The sequence below is a fragment of the Oryzias latipes genome, chromosome 8 (assembly GCF_053564925.1).
Source record: "Oryzias latipes strain Hd-rR chromosome 8, Olatipes_Hd-rR_3.1".
In the NCBI taxonomy this organism is placed as follows: domain Eukaryota; kingdom Metazoa; phylum Chordata; class Actinopteri; order Beloniformes; family Adrianichthyidae; genus Oryzias; species Oryzias latipes.
The window spans coordinates 5,675,469-5,691,790 of NC_136244.1; the positions used below are offsets into that span (position 1 = coordinate 5,675,469).

Genomic DNA, 16,322 nt, shown 5'->3' on the forward strand with positions numbered 1-16,322 from the left:
TTTTGTTTGTTTTTGTCAGTATGAATATAATCTTTCATTCATGGAAATATTGCATTTAGACTCAAACATTTTAATGTATTTTAAAACATTTAGCCTAAAACCTCTTAAACCAACCCTGATATAAAAACATATTTTCACTTTGACCATCGAAGTCATTCTTTGGAAAGTTTTTTTTTTTTTTAAATTTTCAAGTCTTGATAAAATGTTTAAAACAGTTACTGAAGCTGTTTACCTTCAGTGTTTTTAAATGAGAACAGATTCATATAATTCAACTCATGTTAAAAACTGAGTTATGACCGATTATTGTTGGAAAGTCCCTCAGATTGACAGACAATAACCTGAAATGTCCTGATTTTCTACAATGTTATTGTTTGATATTTGAACATTAGTGAAAAGGTTTATAATTTTTATTAGAGGTTTTTATTTCTACTTCAAAAACCAGTCTTTTATTTAGGCTTTGTGCGTTTTTTAAATTTAGGTCAATCTTTTTGTATTCACGTAAATTATGATTTCAGAATAAAAGCTGCTTCACTTTGAAAATTCTTCAGTTTCTGATCATTAGTGGAGTTCCTGGACCATGACATTAACAATAAAATATCTGAGCATTTAAGTTAAGGAATTTAGCCTTTAAATAATACATTTCGATAAATTATTCTGCTTCTTGAATACCAGTATATTTTATGGCTTTTATGGTTTATGATTTGTGCATTCATTATCAGTGCTTTCTCAGCCTTTTAACCAGAGCGTTTCTTACCATGTTATAGTCGTCTTTTTTTTGTTTTATCACTCATAGTTTCAATTTATATTTACATAAGTCTTTAATGCCAAGCACCTTGTGTTCATGGAGGGATGAACGGTGTTCTACAAAAAAGGGATATATTCAGAGACCACTTACTTTCAACGCATTCTTTACAAGCTGCAGATATCAAATAATTACCAAAATAAAAGTCCATCAACATGGTTAAGATGTTAAATATAAGTAAATTAAAACTCAGATATCAAGTTAAACTGAAGGACTTAAAATAATAAAAGAACAATCATTTTATATACAGTATCCTATCACAATGGGTCAATAGAAACAATTAAATGTAGCTGGATCAAAAAACAGGAAGTGGATCCTTTCAATCTGTTTTTATTGTTCCTGACTGAACAGGCTGTAAAGTGGAAAGGGAGGACGATGATCTCATTCTCTCAGCAAACTTGCTGCATACAGTGCAGTAATGGAGGCTCCGGGTCACAACAGAGTCATTTATAATAATCTAGATGTCATGGGATCTTTAAAATAGCAAACAGGCCTTTGACTTGGCAACAAATTGGAACTGTAAAAGTTGATTCCACTATCAAAAATGTTCGGCTTCCTGAAGAGCATTTGTCAATTTACTGAATATAAAATAGTAATCTACACACCTATATGGAAAGAAGTCACTCAGAGCAGACTTCCTGCTGCAGTGAGGCTTAGAACGGGCACGAGCAGGGGATCTCTGTGGCTGACTTACTGTCAGCAGAAAAACTGTTCCGCTGCTTCGTTGATTTCTTCCCCACAAATGGTTTTCGCAGGTGGTTTTGCATTTTGCCACTTGCTTCTAACTCAACTTCCCTTTGATCGTCTTGCTGCAGCTAGATCAAACAACGCTGCAAATGCCCGATGAAGAGACTTCATTTTCCTAACGAAGTCTTTGTCTACACCGTTGAGTTATTTTGAACTAAAAACCTTTAAACCAAAGAAAAACTTGTAGACAGGAAGCTGTTTCGACAAGAAAAAGGGGAGACAAATGTAAAAAACATTCAGATATGTTTATTCAGTGCTCATTTAAAATTTTATAACTTATGTAAAAACTTTACAGAAGAAACAAAGTAAAAATATTTAATTTTTTTTTTACATTACATATATATATAAAAGGCGGCCACACCATCGACATGAATGAGATGGTCTGTGATGTCTGGCACATTCGTGTTTTTTGTGAGACACTTCTGTGCTTTTTCACAAGAAAACACTTTATTTCACAGGATAAAAGGCGACCCGGCTCTATAAAGTGTTGCTAACGATGGTCCCTTTTCAGCTAAACTTAAGCCTGCGCTCATCATTCTAAGCTGCATGTGGGACCTCCAAAGCTGCAGAGGATCTGACACCTTCAGTGGGTCTCTGATGTCCAGAAACTCACATGGTAGACATTACATCTGGGCGTGGATCTGTCTTCTTTGTAACGTGTCATTATACTGTTTATGCTACAGAAGCAGTCGGCCATGTAATGCCTGGGTTATCCCCACATGCACATGTAAACTAACGTCTTCATTCAATCCTCTTTATAGAAGGAAAATACCATTCTTTCTCTTCATAATACTGGTCTTGTCTGAGACTCTAAAAATGATATTTTTCCCAAAAGACAGTTTAAACAAATGAATGCTTCATGAGATTTTCTCCCAACCAGTCCCAAACACTGATTTGTCTTTGAAGGACGATCATCTGGATTGTTTCAAAGTGCAAAACCAAACTTTTGCTCATGTCCCATGACGTTCAGTTTCTCAGCTGGAGTGCATATTTGTAGTCCAAAGGTGACCCAGCTTGTCACGTCCTGCAAATTTGGGGGTAAATAGGTTTGATGACTGAGTGTGTGAAGTTACCCGAGGACACTGTGGTCTCCAGTCCTTCCAGTCTGTGTGAGGTGCCCTCCATCTTTGTGGTGCTGCAGTCGAGGAAATGCACCCCGATCTTTCGGACCTGCCCGTTTTCGGTGATGAGGCAGGGCTGGCAGAGTAGCCTGATGATGGCCTTCCTCATGTCCTTGCTGGTCAGAGTGTAGATGATGGGGTTGAGCAGGGAGTTGATCAACGCGATTCCCAGGAAGTATTCTGCCTTGAAGAGGATTTTGCAGAGTTTAACTGCACAGGAAAAGTCCAACAGGAAGAGGATGAATAAGGGCAGCCAGCAGGCGATGAAGACTCCCAGGACGATGGTGACTGTTTTCAGCAGTGCCATATACTTCTGCGACCTCCTGTAGAATCCTTTCCGCTGCGGGACAGAGGCCAGGCGCTGGGTGTTAGACTTGACGATGCGGAAGATACGAACATAGAGCACAATGATGGACATGAGGATGGCGCTGAAGACAGTGATGCAAAAGAGGATGTAGCTTTTGGCGTAGAGTGGAAGAACGGTGGAGCACTGCTCCAGCCGCCCGATGCAGTTCCACCCCAGAACAGGCAGGATGCCCAGGAACACAGAAAGCATCCAGCTGCCAACAATGAGGGCGCACATCCGGCCCTGTTTGTCCCCCTGGTACGGCTTCATCCTCACCATGGTGACATGGCGCTCTATGGCGATGGCCAGCAGGCTGATCACAGACGCAGCCAACGTGATGAACACACCACCCTCTCGAAGGAAATATAGAATGGGGGTCATTTTTAAGGTGATGTGTCCAGACGTCATAATGTTCGCCATGTAGGTCAGGCCTGCCAGCATGTCAGAGAGAGTCAAATTGCCCAGCAAGTAGTACATGGGCACATGGAACTTCTTGTTCTTCCAGAGGGCCACAAGCACGATGGCATTTTCTACCACAATGAGCAGGCAGACCAGCAGGAAAGCGATGGCTTCAGGTTTGAGTCCCTCCTTGTACTTGTCCTCCTTTAGTTTGCCGGTGTAGTTGTAGTGCTCGCTGATGACGGCGTTTCTGAGATACTGGCTGAATCTGGAAACCATTCCTGCAGATTGAGGCACAGCAGATGGAGCTGAAGAAGGGTGAGCAGCACGAAGAAGACTCCTGTCGGCACCTTCACCTGACGTTCACAGTTAATCAGGCAGAAGGCTTAAAAAGTCTTGTGGTTGGGCATTCCTCTGTCTCGACTGGCACAGAAGCCGAAGGAAAAACACTTTCCTTTTGATTCAATCAGAAAGGATTTCCTGCGGTTTCAGAATTTTCCTGTCTAGATCTTTGTATTTTTATTGCCTAGTACAGACACTAGGAGGAGGTGAAGGACAGGCTGCAAGAAACAAAAGAGAAGGAGGTTAATACTTATTAGCAAATACAAGCCACAGTCATTGTGATACAACAAAAACATTTTGTGTCCAAAAAAATTAAGAAAAACAGAAATGTATTTATATTGATATTTTATTTTATTTTTAGAAAATTGGGTGTAATAAATAAAGAGAAGATCGATAATGCGAACAATCTTTTTTAATTTTTATTGTTTATTGTAAAATCTAAAGACAGTCTTATATATCAAAATTGTGAAAGTTGTGTCAAAAGCTCAGACGTCTGTGCGTAATTGCGCAAAACGATTTGTGACCAAAACTTCCTTCACAATCAGAGTATAATTAGGGCCCCGGCTAAATTTGATTTTAAAATGTGTTTAAGTTTTTACATTGATGTTTTATTAGTTTTTTTTTTTTAATGCCGCTGTGGTTCAATGCTTCTGGCAGAGAAACATGAGAATAACCTCCCTGCCTTAGCGCAAAACATTCACGCCACGCAGATCAAACTTAAACTAAAGACGTTAAAGTTAAGTTAAAAAAAATACAGATACGAGGTTTGTACATACCTGAGTGAAAATCCACGGGAAAGAATCCACAGAAGTGCAGGGATCCACACTGAAGAGGAGAGGAGCGATCAGCGCGCACCGCGGCTGCACGCAAGTGTGAGGTGAGCTCGGGATGGGCAGGGCTGAACATGCAGGGGGCTGTTCTGCGCTGTTGGTGCCTTCTCCTCCCCCCTCACTCCAGCCCACTGTTGTTGTGTTTATCCCTCTGACTTAATCGGTTCTTGGCAGATGTTTCTGTTCGTCATTTTCATGGAAGACGTAGAAAGTTACATGTTTTCATGTCCGAATTTGATCTGGAGTCAGGCTGCTGCTGCACTAAAATAAAAAAAGCAACTTTTTGTGCACCTCATCCATCATAAAAACTCTCTCACTTATTTATGGGTAGTAAAAAAAATCACAGAGTACTGAGAGAAAGTGAACAGTGTCAAACAAGACTTCGTTTGAAAGCAGAAAGTAGGCTCTGCTGTCACAGCAAGCATCTGGATCAGATTGGACTTGATCTGTAATTATTGCACAGGGCTTATTTTTACAGATATGGAGGAAAAAAATTAAGCGTTCAAAGTACAAAAAACATCCAAAAATGTTCTACTGTGGAGTCAGTAAAACTTTTTTTTTGTTTATCCCTTCCTAAAATTACCACTTGAAAGTTGCTTTGTTGTGTTCTCAGAATGTTAATGTCTCTAAATTCAGAAAAAACCACCAAACATGTTTTTTGACAGAATTCTCCTTTCCTGGTTTTCTACTTCTTCATTTTTTCATTACAATAGACTAAAAGTGTCTGTTTTTCATATGTGTTTAAAAAAGATGCTCAAACGAAAGTATTTCATCCTCTCACTAAACTGGCTGCTTCTTTTCTGCAGTTTCTATATGAATTTTATGGTCATGCTAATAAGTTTGGGTTTCCTCTATTCTTTTGTTGATGTAAGTGAAAAAGAAGCTTTTGATATTAAAAACAAGACTGTTTTATATTTTAACTTGATTTTTTGGACAGTTTTCCCCTTTGCATGGCATTTGACAAAAGAACACTCACATTACAGACTATTTCTACTAATCTAATTCCAATAAACCACAATGATTTATGAATTTTCTTTTCATCAGGCAACTCACAAATAAACATGACGTCTGCAGCAAAGCAGGGAAATTGCGTAAAGCGAGGGCCGGCTGGGCGCAGGACAGGACTTGGCCTTCTCTAAACAGGAAGCAGGTTCATTGTACCTCGAAAGGAGAGGGATATCCTTGAGAAAAACACAGATGAGGTCATTCTTTACTGTAGAATGAGCCAGCACACATAGTTCTGCAGCTTACTCATTGCCGTGAATTTTAATGACAAATAGGTTTCATCTATTTGTCACAAAAGTCTAAGGACCCGCAGTTACATTTTTACTGTCTCCTGGTAGTTTTTTTTTTTTTTTTTTTAGCATTTCCTCTTATCATATATGGAGCAGCTCCCCTGTGGGAGCCGGTTTAGCTCGTGCTGGTTTGCGGCGCCTTCCGTCCGTGAAACCCAGGTTCAAATCTGGGCTGCTCCCTGTTCCCTTCTCTACTTCTGTGCCGGTCCCAAGCCCGGTTGCTTTGAGAGGGTTGCGTCAGGAAGGGCATCCGGCGTAAAACATTACCAAGTTTACCATGTTCACTGTGGCAACCCCTGATGGGAAAAGCTGAAAGAGAAATATATATGGAGCAGCTCCCCCCCACCACTACGACGGAGTATTAGGGCCACCAAAAAAAAAGAATTAGAGCCACCAAAAAAAGTAAAATTACGAGATTTTATCTCGTAAATTTAGGAGATAAAAACTCGTAAATTTACGACTTTTTATCTCATAAATTTACGACTTAAAATCTCATAAATTTACGAGAAAAAAGTCGTAGATTAGGGAAAAAACACCGAAGTTGTCCGTTTATTGGAGCCTAGCTTGAAGATGAAGTATGTGGAGCCTTTTGTGAAGCTTCATTTCCGGATTATTATAGGTTTAAAACAAAGAGATTCTGAACCTTTTGGCGACTCAAAATCAGATTATTTTCCGTGTAGCCGTCTTTCCGGGGTTCAGTGTCAGTAAAGCGGAGTTTAATATGTAAAATAAGGAGCTCAGAGACACGTTTGGATGTAGACAATTGCTGCAGCCTTTATTCTCCTTTTCATTCACATATCCTGAAGTTCATTTGTCTCATTACGTCATGAATCTGTCATCCCAACACCAATGCGGAAGTAAACAGTGTTACAAACGCCCCCTCCTGCAGATGAAATGTCCCGTTTCAGCATAAAACAATAAAGAGGAATGAAAATAGTGTTTTATATTAGCTTTGGAACGTTGAAAATGCCAAAAAAAAAGTGCTCCTCCTTTTGTGTGACGGAAGCGTCACACAGACGTAGAGATCTGGTCTTTGGTGGAGGAAGAAAGGATTCAAGCGAACAGCTGCAGGGACACCCGATGGCTTCATCGGGCTGCAGAGATCCTGCAAACCAACCATCAATAAATAAAACTTTAATGAATCGTAAATCAAACAAATGACCTTCCAGACATTTGGAACCTTATCAATAAACATTCAGCTCACCTGTTCAACAAAGTTTACTCGGTCTTCTCTGCTGCTGCACGGCGTTCACCTGCTGCTCTGCATGCTCACTTCCACTGTAATCTCCTAAAATTACGAGTTTTTTTCTCCTAAATTTGCGAGTTTTTATCTCCTAAATTTACGAGATAAAATCTCGTAATTTTACTTTTTTTTTTTTGGTGGCTCTAAATTTTTTTTTTTTTTTGGTGGCCCTAATACTCCGTCGTACACCACAACTGTGTGTGGAAGTTTGCTTTCACGGCTGTTTGGTCCACACCAGTTTGTGTCTTCGATCACTTCTGCTTTGTTTGGCATGTGTGACTATGAGTCCAAACTAATGTGGTTCAGGTCTTAGTTTGTTAGTACATCTTGGTGACATGAATTATGATATAAATGCTGAAAATATGACCAGCAAAGGTTGAAGAGGAACTGAAAGAGAGCATTCACACAAATTTGGTTCTGTTTTGATGCAAACCAAAAATTGATTCCCTGCAAAGTCAGCTTTGTTTGGCAACCAACCAAACCATGGTCTGCTTGACAACAAAGGTTCACTCACAAGTGAGCTCTGGTGCGGTTTACTACAATGTGAATGCAGACAGATGATCCAAAGTGGAAGTAGAGGAAAAAACAGATCACAGAGGAAGAGCAAATCACAACAAAGTTAAGAAATGCCTTTATTAGAAAATACTTTGTTGTGAGAAACATGATGATGTTTAGAAGACCAGCAGCAGTGGACTCCTCTCTTCTTCGTGTTTCTGGACAGAGCTTCTTTCCAGTTCTGAATTGAGGAGTAAATGGGAGCGTCTTGATTTTCCTTGTCGGTTTGGTCCACTTCAGTCTTTAGTTTTGCTGGAAAGAGCATCCAAGATAGTTTTAATAAGTAGAAGGTAAATTATTTATCAAAATATTTGTCCACTGAAAATGAGTCAACAGGATTTTCCTCGTGTGAATGAAAGCCTGGTTCTGGCAGTGGTGTAGTCTTGGCACTTTCACCTCACAGTGAGAACATCCCAAGATCCCACCTTTCTGTGTGACATTTGTGTGGTTTCCTTGTACATGTGTGGGTTTTCTGCAGACACTCTGATTCCCCCCACATATTCCAAAAACATGCTTCATGGGTAATTGATTATAAATGATCCCTAATGTGAGTGTGTGTGGTTGTGTGGCCCTGAGATGGACTGGCGACCTGTTCAGGGTGTACCCCGCCTTTGCCCAACAGTAGCTGGGACAGGCTCCAGCAACCTCGTACCCCAAAGGGATTCAATGGGTTTTAAAAAAATGGATGGATTGTGAAAATAATGATTTTTGAATAAAGGAGAAAAACAACAACTCAAAGTTTAAACTTTTGAAGAAGTGTAAATCATAAAAAGCTGATCAATGTCTCGAAGGGAAATATGGTTTAGTTAGAAGAGATTCGTTGTAATGAAATAAGATTTACTTAGTTACATTTACTTAAGTTACCTTTTGTAAAGATTTTACTCCTAAGATTACTCCACAAACAGATTTATAATAATAAGCCAGGATCATTACTCATCCAAACTGAGGTCCATCTTTTTACTTTTTTGACATTGAAGCCATTTTTTTCTGTAATAATTTTAACGGAAGCCATGGCATTAACCAATATAAAGATTATAGCTGATTCTGTTTGAGAGTTGACAAAGACTGTCAGGACATGGGGGTATTAGACCCAAACACCAGACATGGTGGCAGAAACAGAAACATTTATTAAAAAACAGAAACATGACAAAAACCACAGAGAGAAAAAAAGGTGGTAAAGTATGACCTGACCACCTTGGATGCTGCATTTTGGGTCCTACACCTCCAGTTCCTGACAGTGAAAAGTATCCCTCTCTTGGGTGAAAAAACTGGACTGCAAAGCAACACACAAAAAAATAAAAACACAACCCAAACACATGGATGTGAGAAAAATGACATGAAGAAGAAGAAAACGTGTATCACTCGGTGCCGGCATCCATCTAAAAAAGAGGGCAAGAACATTCTTTGATACAGCTTTAGTATTGTTAGTTTTCTTATTTTTTCTTTCTTTCTTTCTTTTTAGCATTTTAACAAAAACTTTATGTAACACAGCAGAATGCAGCAAAACAAAGGTTCCTCCCCTCAGAAATACAAATGCACACAAAAATAATAAAACACAGGGCACTTGAAATAGAAATTGTACAAAAAAAACCAAAACTACAAAACTGCAAATACTGACGCTGTATTGTGGCAGTTAAAATGAAGAGGGAGAACAGTTAGTCATGTCGTACCAGTGTTGATATTGCACTTCCAATGAAGGAAAACAAAGATTTGAATATTGGTTGTCTGTATTTAGCAATCAGTGGTCCCGCTTTATGACATGGTGCCTTATCCTGCTGGAATTAACCATCAGAAGATGAAGAAGGAGGTCAAAGTGTGCCAAGAAAATATCCCCCACACCTCCACCGGTAGCCGGAACCGTTGATAAAAGCCAGGATAGATCCATGCTTTTAATGTTGTTGACACCAAATTCTGATCCTACCATCCGAATAACCGAATGTCCTTTGCGAATACATTCACGTGTTCTCCCTACCATGACAAAGGTGGATAAAGGTGGAAAGATTTCATTTAATCCATGGACACCAGTGAAGATCACAAATCATTGAAGAAAAAAGGTTCAGAGCACTGTCTAGGGGGGTCTAGATGACCCAACTCCATATGTTAAAGTGCCTAGGATAGCAAAAGGGATAAAGCAGCACTGGAGACTCATCAGACCAGACAATGTTTTTCTAATCTTCTATCATCAAGGCATCATCAGAACTGCCGCTCACTGGATATATTCTACCTTTTGGACCATTCTCTGTTGACCCTAGATGGTTGTGGGTGAAAATCCCAGTAGATCAGCAGTTTCTGAAATAGTCAGACCAGATCGTCTGGCACCAACAACCATGTCACGTTCAAAGTCACTTCAATCTCCTTTCTTCCCCAACTGGGGAGACCAATTTTCTGAGTTCCTGGCCCCTCCACCAACTCACATCTGATTACAGTTTAGAAGAAGTTCCAATGAAACCTGCGGGGTGGGGGTTAACCCCCCACAGTGGCCTTGTGACGAGCTCCCGGTGGGCCTCCTCTGAGGAGTTACCACACAAAGCCCAGACAGCAGGACTCCCTGCTCTGTCACCTGCCAGCAGGGAGCTGCTCCCTCAGGCTGCAGTCAAGCTTTCAGTGGGGAGTGACCCACCCTGTTCTCTGTTTTTTCTGCATGTTCTGTCTGGCGTGCCTGGCTCAGGAAGAGTTTTCCTGTGACGCTTTCAGGAAGGAAATCCGTCAAGCCTGTTTTCTGTCATGTCCTCCTTGTTTGTTTGTCATCCATGACTAATGAGATGTTTTGAGAAAGAGTAAATTATTTGGGTCATATTCACTCTTCACAGGTTGCACACATAAAATCTTCACGTTTCCTCGCTAACTTTCGGTTCTCGAGTCTTTTGAGAGCATATTACATGACACCCTCCTCTGCTGTGGTGTGGCTTTGGTAGCTCAAAGAATACGCTGCAGAATCACACCTCTAAAATAAAGTCTCACCTCATGTAAAACAGCACACAAGCTGAACCGTCATCCATGAACACAATGGAAAAAGAGTGACAAAGTTTCTGTTTCATTCCTATTTTAAAATTCTCAGCTTCAGAGAAATGGAGCGGTTTCAATTGCTGGACGTGCACGTCTGTCTGAGCACTAAATGCTGAGTCATGCTTATCTCCCTGTGGGTCAGTTTCAGTGGGATTTGCAGAAGTCCGGGAAACTGAGGAAAACATGGAAACTAGATGAAGTCCAGTGTACTGTCCTTCCCTTTCCATACAGCCATGGATTCTGGGAATTCTCGAAATAGCAACAATTGCCATATTTCACAGTTTTATGTGCAGCTGTGATGGGCAGTGGCCTCAAACCAGCACTTCTGCTGTAAATGCCTCGGTCAAAGCCTGAAAGAGAAAATTAGCCATTTCCTTTTTCTGTTTTTTCCCCGTATCAGGCAATCCTTCAAATTTGCTGCCCCATTGTTCCATCTGTTATTTACACACAGTGTGGTTTGTAAAACGTGTCATTTATTTCGCCAGAGCAAGGCAGCATACTGACCTTTACTGATCATTCAAAAGACCCACTCCAATGAAAGTTGTGCTTTTTACATGTTTATTTGGCATTTTACTGATGATGGAGGACATATGTAAAAAAGCTAAACTTAAAATTGCATTTCTGAGTGTTTCTTTATTCAAATCGTTGTGGCATTGACAAAAGAATTCCTTTTAAAATTGATTGTATATTTATGATGTAGAAGATACGCTGGGTGGCCCCCCAGCTCCCCGCTCCGCTTCATTCTGATAAATCCATTTGCAGACAAATAGATCCATGTACGTCTTTTTTTTCCTCGTCTGAGCTGGAATCAAAACAGTACAGATACATATATCCAGTATTGTATTTTAGTGGCACCTGGAATGTTTGGTTGTGGGTGTGAGGGGCTGTAAGCTAGTGGGAGAGCGTGTAAACAGATTGGGAAGGAGAGGGTGGAGTTGCCCTGTGCCAACAATCCCATCCACAAGTCAGAGGTCTAATGAACTCCTGCTGCTCTACAGAAACCATGTCTCAAAAAATGACACAGTATTTGATTCCTTTGACAAATTTTATACCATGGTCCTGGTGAATACTCGATTCTGATTGGCTGCAGGGTGTCCATTAAAAAGTGACAATGGACGCCTAAAAAGGGAGTTCAATTCAAATATTATTATGCTGACCAAATGCTACTCGGTGACCGCAACTACAGAAACTTGGACGCAAGTTTATAAATCTTTTTTTTATTATTAATTAATTAAATAAATTGTTTGTTTGTGAATAAACATGTCAAGATCAGAGTTATTGGTGGATATTTCTTGCAATAAAAGTGATCTAGGAAACTACTGTTTCTCTAAAACAAAACTTTGCTTCAACAACTGGACAAAGACAAGACATAATTGTTTCAGAGGTAAAGTCAGAGGTGAACTTTACCTCTGAAATGATGCTTTGTATTACTTAACATGAGGTTTAGCATTTATACCACTTTCCATCCATCCATCCATCCATCTATCCATCCATCTTCTTAACCTGCTTTATCCCTTTGGGGGTCCCGAGGTTGCTGGAGCCTGTCCCGCCTGTCCCTTCTGGCTGTGGGACAGGCGTTGCCATGACAATACACCACGCCGCTTATCAAATAGTCCATTTCTGGTGAAAAACAATTTAAACGTCAAAAACTACAAGATCAAAGTATCAATAATTGATTTAATGTTTATTTCTTATACAAGTGGGACAATGCCCTTTGAGGTGTCCATTAGAAATGAATGGACTTCTCCTTTGCATGAGATGACAGTGAGTCAGCAAGAATCCAGCTGACATTCTGACTTCCCGTCATGGGTTTCCACTTATTTTAATTTTTCTAGCAAAGTAGATTAAACAGATTTATCGAACTTTTAACATTTACAGTGGTGGACAAAATTGTTTGTAGCCCTCAGTTTATAGAAAGAAAGTCCACAACGCTCACTGAAATGACTCGAAACATTCAAAAGTAACAATAAATTACAATTTATTGAAAATTAAATAATCAAAATCAGCCTTTACTTTTGAGTTGTTGATTAACATAATTATTAAAAAAAACAACTAATGAAATAGGGCTGGACAAAAATGATGGTCCCATAACTTAATATTTTGTTGCACAACCTTTTGAGGTAATCACTGCAATTTAACGGTTTCTGTATTTGTCAATGAGCCTTCTGCACCGGTCCACAGGTATTTTGCCCCCCCTCCTCATGAGCAAACCACTCCAGTTGTCTCAGGTTTGACGGGTGTCTTCTCCAAATGGCATGTTTCAGCTCTTTCCACTGATGTTCAATGGGATTCAGATCTGGGCTCAGAGAAGGCCACTTCAGAATAGTCCAACGCTTTTCTCTGAGCCATTCTTGGGGTTTTTTGGCTGTGTGTTTTGGATTGTTGTCCTGTTGGAAGACCCATGACCTGCGACTGAGACCAAGCTTTCTGACACAAGGCAGCACATTTCTATCCAAAATGCCTTGATAATCTGGAGATTTCATTTTACCTTGCACAACTTCAAGACACCCTGTGGCAGATGCAGCAAAGCAGCCCCAAAACAGAACTGAGCCTCCTCCATGTTTCACAGTAGGGACAGTGTTCTTTCGGTTGGATGCTTCATTTTTGAGTCTATGAACATAGAGCTGATGTTCTTTACCAAAAAGCTCCAGTTTGGTCTCATCTGTCCAAAGGACATTTTCCCAGAAGCTTTGTGGCTTGTCAACATGCATTTTTGCAAATTCCAGTCTGGCTTTTTTATGATTTCCTTTCAACAGTGGTGTCCTCCTTGGTCGTCTCCCATGAAGTCCACTCTGGCTCAAACAACGACGAATGGTGGGATCTGACACTGATGTACCTTGATCTAGGAGTTCACCTTTAATGTCTTTGGAGGTTGTTCTGGGCACTTTGGACACAGTTCCAACTATCCGTCTCCTTAATGTATCATCAATGTTCCTCTTCCTTCCACGTCCAGGGAGGTTGGCTACAGTCCCGTGGGTCTTAAACTTCTGAATAATATGTGCCACTGTGGTCACAGGAACTTCAAGCTGCTTGGAGATGGTTTTATAGCCTTTACGATGTTTGTCTATCATTTTGATTACAATGTCCTGGGACAATTTTCTTCTTGGCTTTCTGTTGTCCATGTTCAGTGTGGTACACACCTTTTCACCAAACAGCAACGTGACTATTTGTCTCCCTTTAAATAGTCAGACTGACTGATTATGGGTTTGAAAACAGCTGTGATGTCAATTAAAGGACATACCTGAGTTCATCATGACCCCATGGGCAATTAGTTCTCAGTCTTTTATGGAGGTACCATTATTTTTGTCCAGCCCTATTTCATTAGTTTTTTTTAAAAATAATTCTGTTAATCAACAACTCAAAAGTAATGGCTGATTTTGATCATTTATTTTTCAATAAATTTTAATGTATTGTTACTTTTGAACGTTTTAAGTCATTTGAGTGAGCATTGTGGACTTTCTTTCCCTAACTGAGGGATACCAACAATTCTGTCCACCACTGTATTTGGGATTTGGCCAAACATTTTTGACTTGCAAAACTAAATAGTAGATCAAGTATCCACACAATGAAAATATTGTCAATTTTGACAGCATGTTGTGCAATGTTGAATGCTCATGTTAGCAGCGGGATTTTTGTTTTCAACTGAGCCGATTTTTTAAAATTTAACTTTATCCCGAAGAATGTTTTGGCGACTCAAAAATACCATAAACCTGCCGAAAAGGTTCTTGAACTATTCTTTTTTTTGTTTTCAAATCTGCAACTCAAAAATTCAACTACCGGTACTCTATCAAATACACTTTTTTTTTTAGATAAATGTTTGAAAATTTGTGGAAGCACTTTTCTACAAATTTGTTGCTTTTGAATGGATTGGGCTGATGGGAACACATAATTTCTACTGAACCAGTTTTAGTCAGGTATTCATTAAAGAATTTTGTAAAATTAAATGCATCTTTCACTTTATCTACAGAGTAAGAGGCCTAAAAGCACTGATGGATAAAATTACAATCATTTGGGATTTCCAGGCACAAATGAACCCAGGAAGAGAGGTACATTTGTGACCATTTTCATTAGACACAGTATATTTACTTAAAGTTGTGTCTGTGGAGGAACATAAACATCCTCATTTCCTATCTAAAGCACCCACTTCCACCCTAAAGCCAGTATTTTAGCCCATTTGAGCTCAGAAGAATTTCCATTTAGCAGATAAATGATTGTTTAGTCTTTTTGTGCCGATTCATGACATTGTCTCAGTTCACTTGCAGCTGTGTTTATTGAAATCCTCACTTATGTCTGGAATATTTAACAACATTAGCTCTGCAGAGATTTGCAGACACTGAAGATTTAAAAAAGTTGTACACTCGGGCCCTTTTTTGGGTTGCATCAATCATTTTTTCTCATTTTGGCTGGTTAGGAATCAGAATTTTATATTTTCTCCTTTCCTAACATCTTTGGCAGCAGCTTAAACGTCTGGGATGCTCTCTCCTGCAAACTCAAAGTTGAGCAAAGACTCCACAATGATGGACTTGAAACTTCACAGAGACAATTTAACCATAGCCTTATTGTAGTCCAGCATGCAGTGCACAAAGCAACATTCAAATTCAAAAGTGGCCGAGCTCAGTGTGGAAGAACTTGACACGGAGCCATGACCTCGGTCCCAGCAGACATTTTTGTGAGCAAAGCCTTCTCGTGCAACACTGATGGCTGACCTCATAAATGCTCCACAGAAAGAGCACAAATTCCCACAGAAAAACATGGAAAGCCTTCCAAGACAGAGGGGGCTGTTTTGATTCAAACAAGGACCAGTTTCTTCTTGAGGCCCATGGATCCAGTGTCATTAAAGTATTTGTTGAGGTTCTGGATAATACGCATTCCCACAATTCTTTAATGTTAAAAAATGACGTTGTCATTTAGATATTTGCTACATTCTAAACTCACTATGTTTTTATGTAAAGTTAAATAAGTTTAGCCCAAATATGGAGAATGTTTGTGTTTTCTTAAGGAGCGCATATTGGCAACGGCTGGACTGTCTTTGTTGAAAATAAAAGAAGATTTTTTGTAGTCTTCAAGGGAAAAGCTATATGATTATATGTAAAAAAGTCCCAAGTCCGTTGTAATGTATTGCATGGCATTTAAAATGCAATAAGTGCAAGTAGGGACAAATTCCTGGACTTGGGCCTCTCTTGCATGGGTTTTGCTTTATCCCATAGATGGCAGCACTAGTTATCCAATATGGCAGCGCCCCTATTTAATTCAAGAAGGGCCCAAGTCCAGAGACTTTACTTTGCTAGTCCTCTGAAATTACAAACGTGAGGTGCTTCATGTTATAGCATTTGTAAGCTATGAACTGGTGCTAAATCTGGGTAAAGTATTGATCATTTGGTGTAGCCTCCCTTTAAGCTATGAAATTAAAATCATTTCCTGGAAAAACAAACTTCTTGGACTTGGGCCCTCATTGAATTCACCGATTCAATTGCATTTCTGAGTATTTATTTATTATCGTTGTGAAGAAGGAGCAAATGAATAAGAGCTTGTTTGTGACGTAGAAAATACTCTGGGCGGGCTTAAGCTCCCTGCTCCGAGCTATTAGCAATGGGGAGGGGAAAGGGGGGTGGGGTTGCTCTGTGCCAACGGTCTCG

General features: G+C 39.8%; 1 protein-coding gene across 1 annotated transcript; it reads right to left on the reverse strand.

Moving 5' to 3' along the window:
* Positions 1 to 1,775: 1,775 nt before the first annotated feature.
* On the reverse strand, positions 1,776 to 4,693 carry s1pr5a (sphingosine-1-phosphate receptor 5a). The gene is made up of 2 exons (XM_004071825.4): positions 4,534 to 4,693; positions 1,776 to 3,975 (listed from the first exon to the last, which is right to left on the reverse strand). The coding sequence occupies exon 2, from the start codon at positions 3,692 to 3,694 to the stop codon at positions 2,567 to 2,569; it is 1,128 nt and encodes a 375-aa protein (XP_004071873.1). The 5' UTR covers positions 3,695 to 3,975; positions 4,534 to 4,693; the 3' UTR covers positions 1,776 to 2,566.
* Between the last annotated feature and the right edge of the window lie 11,629 nt (positions 4,694 to 16,322).

Coding starts and splice junctions, on each gene's coding strand:
- s1pr5a (XM_004071825.4), bottom strand. CDS start 3,694: ATGGTTTCCAGATTCAGCCAGTATCTCAGAAACGCCGTCATCAGCGAG.